Source organism: Mastacembelus armatus, chromosome 1, assembly GCF_900324485.2.
Source record: "Mastacembelus armatus chromosome 1, fMasArm1.2, whole genome shotgun sequence".
In the NCBI taxonomy this organism is placed as follows: domain Eukaryota; kingdom Metazoa; phylum Chordata; class Actinopteri; order Synbranchiformes; family Mastacembelidae; genus Mastacembelus; species Mastacembelus armatus.
This window is the reverse complement of record NC_046633.1, coordinates 10,200,293-10,206,472: the sequence shown is the minus strand read 5'-3', so window position 1 is coordinate 10,206,472 and position 6,180 is coordinate 10,200,293. Positions and strand designations below refer to the sequence as shown.

Here is a 6,180-nt window from a genome sequence, read left to right as displayed (position 1 = left end):
AAGTATAAAGAAAGTAAGATCAAGACATAAAGTTACCTATTGCCATCGCCTGGAGCTACTGACTCTTCTGGGATGCTGATATCTTAAAATTTATTCCTCCCCGAATTCAAACACTCTGCAACCACTCATCATATTATGCTTGATGTTCAAAGATGAGATGAATGACCTGGGGCCATTTATTCCATATGGCTGCAGGTCATTTACCTGCAGGCTTTTTCTCCTTTCTGAATTCTGTACAAAATTGTAAAAGCCAAAGGTGCTAATCAAACTAAACATATGACAGAACTTTCTCACAATGTACTTTTATAATTTTTCACTTTAATATGCTCAATCATTATTCACCAGTTAAGTCAATTTACGAGTTATCTCTAAATGACTGAAAATAATATAGCATTGTCCTGTTGGTACCTCCTTTCATGGGACCAAAATATTATATGTATTATTATTATATTATCTGCCCCTTAAGGCCTTAACCCAGTGTCCTGGCATGTTCTGATGTAACTTCACTTCTATAGTACAATTAAATGAAAGGAGCCTGTTGAATGCACAGTAGGTGCTACCTCAAAACTTGTCTTTGGCATTAACACAGAGAGAGAGGGAAGGATGTGTGAAATTCCCCTGCAGAGCAAGCCTTCCTTGCAGGTAACCCCCATTCTGCTTTTCTAATACCTAAGGATCAATCTTTGAGCCTGACCTTTGTTTTGTCCTTTTACTAACAAGCCTTACAAATTCTGAACTTGTTACTGCATTCTTGCACTATTAGTAGCTGTTTGAGGCTGCTGGCTGGCTTTAATTCCATCTTACAGGTTTGTACAAGAGTCACAATAAACAGTTATTCAGAAGGCCCCACCTATGGGAAAGAGTTATTTAAAAACACTGAAAACTTGAGTATTAAGTTTGTCTTAGGTTGATGCGAATCAGTTTCAAGTTGTTTACTCAATTGGAAGTAAAAAACTGATTAGTTCATTGTAAGAAGAAATATCTATTTTGGTAATTAATCATTTGTCAGTGACGGAAGCTAAAATGCCAACATTGAAGATTCCAGCTTCTTAAATTGTGTATGAGCATTTGACGTGCTACAAACACTTCAAATATCTTTGCACTGCGGGACAAACAAAAATGGCATGGAGAGGCATCACCTTGACCCTGGCTAAAAGAGAAAGGGAATATCTAAAAACCTTTTTATATCTTTACAAAAAAATATTTTCAACAAATCCACTGCTCCCTATAACCAGTATGCAACACACTGAATTAAAGTGCTGAAAATGTCTGAAACTGTCCACATATGGCAAGGCCATTAGGTCCAACTTTCTGCAATATAGCTGTATTTTTGCCATGGTATTAACACAAATCCTCCTGAGATTTCACATTCATTAAACATATAGGAATGCACTTTCTGTTACTGTTGAGCCCACCAGAGCTTAAGCGTGTATTTCAGAAACACCAAATGGAACCAATTTTATGCAGCCGTTTACTATGAAATATAACTATGGGCCAATCTCAACAGCGTGAACTCTAAAAATTTGGTGCCATTCATCTGAGGGTGCTAGTCATTTAACTCCAACAGGGACAGCATTCTTTCAAAAATCACCTCATCAAGACCATACAGAAGTGGCATGGATATTCAGGTGAGTCTATCAAAACATTCTCGTCATATCAGTTTAACAAATACATGTACGTGTAAGCACTAAATGGTAAGCAATAGGATACTCATGGTCATGTCTTTTTTTTTTTTTTTTTTTTTTGTCCATTTCCTAATAAATTTTTATGTACTTCAGTGAGTCCATCTGTGTTTCCGTTCACGAGATGGGTACCACATTGACACAGTCTTCTACCATCTCAAACAGGAAGTGATGCGGCCCACTGCGTCGGGCCACCTCACTGGCTGTCTCCCCGCTGCTGCTGCAGAGCCTTGGCTTCAGGTGTCGCTGGGAAAGGAGGAGCTCTAGGGTGCGGGCGGAGTCTGTTTTTGAGGCGCTGGTGTGACAAGCAGCCAGGTGTAATGGTGTGAGCCCACCGTTGGTCTGGGCATTTAGCTCTGCTCCATGCTGCAGGAGAAAACTTGCCACAGTGACGCGGCTCCAGCGACAGGCGCTGTGAAGAGGCGTCCAGCCGTCAATGGTGCGAGGGTTAACTTTAGAGCTGGCAGCGAGCAAGGCAGAAACAACATCAGTGTGTCCGCTGTATGCTGCACGGTGCAGCGGGGTGTAACCATCCTCATCACAGCAGTTCACCAGAGAAGGATCAGCAGTTAACACCCTGTGGACTGTGGAAAGCTGGAAGGAAAGCACAGAAATAACTGAAGGTTGGGAAACTACAAACTAATAGTGTCACATTTTCCTTGAAGATGGATTATTACTTATCACTGTCATGACTTTAATCTTGTTCCAGCCTACAATGTCAATTATTTATATCTCTCTACACATTAGATATCCCAGACTAAATTCTATTTTACTTTGAGAAAGTCATCTAGTCACACTTAACCTGCGTAAATACATAGTGGAGTAGCAAGATGTCTGTCTTCACAGGTATGAACTGCCATTTTTCTTATATATCTACACTAAATAACCCATAAAGTTGTGACAAAGTGAAAACACACATCTGGACATTTTGTATTATATAATATTTATCTCTCATTATATACATAATGAAGTATGATTAAGTCAGGTTGTAATTTAATTGGAAGTGAATCCATTTTTAATTATCCACACGGTGTACTGTTTTCTTTGACATCGCTTTAAATGTGTTCATTCTTCGTCAACTGTGTGTCCTTGTGTTATTAATTGCCATGTGGTAGGCAGTATCATGCAGCTTTTGCAGACTAATTTCACCATTGATTTTCAAATACATTGCGGTTTTGAACACTTTATTTTTTTCTCTTTCTAACAAGAGGCTGAATATTCATTTAGATGTAAAGAAAAGGCAGATTCATTTTCAGGCATTTTCAACAATTCATGTAGAGGTAAACCCAACAATGAATTGCTCATGGTTAACCAACAGGGTGGTTATTCACACTTCTCCTTTTTTGTTAGCTGTATTTTTTACAAGAAGAAACAATATTCAAAATGAACGTGATTATTCAAGGAAAACACTTTTAACCACATGGCTTTTTTGTAGTATTGGTTGTTATTCCTATCCTCTATGTGACAGGCAAAATTATCAATTTTATCATTCTTTCAATAAAAACTCAAATAGTTCTCCTTTGTGTCTGTCCATTCAGCAACCTTTGATAAATAGCATTCTGACATAGATAATTCACTGTGTAAACCCCCTTAGCTGTGTAACAGTACATACTTTGTTCCTAATCAACATTCATAGCAGCTGTTCTCTCACAGACACCCTAATAAGGCTCAAATGAATTTTCATTAAAATGTAAGTGACAATATCAAAAAGCAGGCACACAATAACATCCAGGTATTGTCAGTAATAGACAGTAATTGCTTCTAGTCTTGGTTCATAATTATTTTGACAAACGATGGGGGTGAGTATGGTAGGGCTGGGTTAATGTACATCTTATTCTCCTGATCTAGATTTTTTTTTTTTTTTTTCCCTCCAATTTTTTGTTAGGGTTGTGCAATATCACAGAAGTAGACTGATGCCTCAGTCAGGTTGGTATACTGGCCAATAACAGTTTAGAGCAGATACAATATATTAGTATTGTTATATAGTTTACTATATTGTGTTGTTTATTATAGTTTATAGCCACATTATTTATATCACTTCTGTGATGGAATGGTGACCTGTCCGGGGTGTACCCCTGCCTTTTACCCAAAGACAGTTGGGATAGGCTCCAGCAGATCCCTGTGACCCTAAATAGGAATAAGTGGGTAGAGATAATGGATAAGTAAAAAGGACTGTTTTTTAATCCTATCACTATTTTTAGTATGATTTTGTATATCTTAGATGATTTTTCATTGTGGTTTGTGATGATGTGAGATGATTTTTCTGAAAATGTACTTTAAGGATGATACTGATTATTGTTGATAAAAACACTATTCTATTTGTAGTGTTTGTAGCAGATGCTGGTACTGAACAATCTCCTCTATTGCTGTCCCATGTGAATGACTCTCAGCTGACACTTTATGGTGCCCTCTGCTTTTATAACTTTACTATGACTTTACACTGCATAGAGTTTGTTTCTCTGTGTAGATAGTTTCACATCAACTGATCAAAGGTATAAAAACATAAGTTTGGTGGGTCATGAGTTCTGAGGGTGGTACCAGAGCAAAACATGACTTACACGATTGTTTTCTGCCGCCCACAGAATGAGCTCCTCTGGTTTGTCTTTGAGAGTTTCCTCCTGTTCCAGATACCACTGCTCACTATGTTCTCCCTCGTCATCCTCCACTTCTTCCTCCTCGTTCTTGCTTCCAGTCCACAAGCTGCTGGCCCCACGTGGGATCAGATGTCCATGTGTATTCAGAAGCTCAAGCTGGTTGAAATCTTCAGGAAACTCCATCACTCATATTTGTCAGACAATCTAAGACTTAGACACAGAGATGTAGACACATATACTGACCTAAATTAATTACAATAAATCAGAGATGATACATTATGCTTTACCAATACAGAAAAGGTATTAACATTCCATACTTTTACCTATGGTGCCCCTGGACTGAGTTTTACACAAACCCACACTGATATTTACAATTTGCTAATTAATATTTTGTGTTAAACAGCATATTGGACGCATTTTAAATCTTCATATTTGAAAAGCTGAACTGCCTCTGGACATCGTTGTTACTTAGTTGTCATTTGTTACCTTGACTTTGAATATGGCCAGAGTAACGGTCTCTGCCCTTCAGAATAAGGGTCATTTGAAATCCAGCTTTGTTGCTATATGGTAAATTTTTCAAACTGGCCCACAAGGCCCCCTAGCACATTATGAAAGCCAGGACTGTAAGTGTCAGGTTAAAGTATACAGGAACAATGATATTACAATGAGCATTGTGCTCAGATATACGACCCATATACAAATAAACAATTCAGCACAAAATTAAGTTTTAAGGCAGTAGTGGAATGTGCATTTACATTTAGCTACTAAAGTAACGCTACTGGAGTTAGCTAAGTACATTTTGAGGTAACGCTAACTATATTACTATTCAAAGTACTTTTATAGTTTTCATGTCACAATACAATATTGAAAAAATATTCCACTAGATTTATTTACTCTATATAAGTATTCCGTACTTATATAGAGTAACGCTAGGCAGTATTTTTACACTGTAGTACTAGTACTTATACTTACGTAACGTCAGCTAAATGTTCTGAATACTTCTTCCACTATTGACTGTGGGACTGTTGTATTAGCTACAGCTAGAGTAGCTAAGTCAGGCTGCTAGTTAGCTGTTCATATAGTTAAACTAGTCGCAGTAACTGGACACTGTTGGTGTTACGACTAGTCCGTTAGTTAACGTTAACTAACGTTAGTGAAACAGACTTTAACGTTACTGACCGTTCAACGGTTATAAGTTAACGTAAAGGTTGAAGTTGACGTTACGTGTAACCGCTGAGGCTAACATTTGTGGAGCGTCTATTATCTAAAAACAGCAACTATTCTCACTCACTCTGGAGATTTTACTATTAAAAAGAGAAACCCTAAGAGCCGACACGCTTCCATCCTCACCTTCCACTTCGCTGGTTCAGACAACTGCGGTGAACACATCATGGATATGTAGTTATTTACCAGGTTAGCTTCAGAGAGCTACAACGGTGAAAGACGCCATTACCCATAATGACCAGCGGCAGAGTACTTCTTCTTCGGCTCAATTAAAGATGGTCTAGACGATGTGTCCGCCTGTTTCTGCCACCAACCAGTCATGGTTTGCTTTTGGCATCAGAATGACGGGATGATACCGTAGACGAAATTAAATTAAATATGCCGCGGTGTTTTTGAGTCCTGGACTGTCTAATTTAGACTGTATGTATCTATTTATCCATTAAAACACCCAGAAGTTAATCAACAAGAAAGACTGCAGAAAGAGACTTTCAGTCATTGCGTGTGATATTTAACAATAAGAGAACTGAGCTTTCTATAGCGTTGGTCCCAAGAAGCTTTGTATGGAGAGTAAATCCATCAGATGGAGGGGGAAACAACAGAGGAAAGACAGGCTCAGGCTTTAATGAAATAGCAGTTAGCATTAGCATTCAGTTGAATGGATTCAGCCTGGCATATTTAAA

At 38.2% G+C, this 6,180-nt stretch overlaps 1 protein-coding gene across 4 annotated transcripts; it reads right to left on the bottom strand.

Annotated features, from left to right (window-relative positions):
* Positions 1 to 301: 301 nt before the first annotated feature.
* On the bottom strand, positions 302 to 5,742 carry ankrd49 (ankyrin repeat domain 49). Of its 4 annotated transcripts, none has more exons than XM_026304360.1 (3): positions 5,627 to 5,742; positions 4,241 to 4,486; positions 302 to 2,276 (listed from the first exon to the last, which is right to left on the bottom strand). In XM_026304360.1, the coding sequence occupies exons 2-3, from the start codon at positions 4,457 to 4,459 to the stop codon at positions 1,800 to 1,802; spliced, it is 696 nt and encodes a 231-aa protein (XP_026160145.1). In that variant the 5' UTR covers positions 4,460 to 4,486; positions 5,627 to 5,742; the 3' UTR covers positions 302 to 1,799. The 4 variants fall into 4 exon arrangements, with proteins under 4 accessions (XP_026160145.1, XP_026160146.1, XP_026160148.1 ...); XM_026304361.1 differs by having other exon boundaries at positions 4,241 to 4,480; positions 5,627 to 5,724; XM_026304363.1 differs by having other exon boundaries at positions 5,568 to 5,673.
* Positions 5,743 to 6,180: the final 438 nt, after the last annotated feature.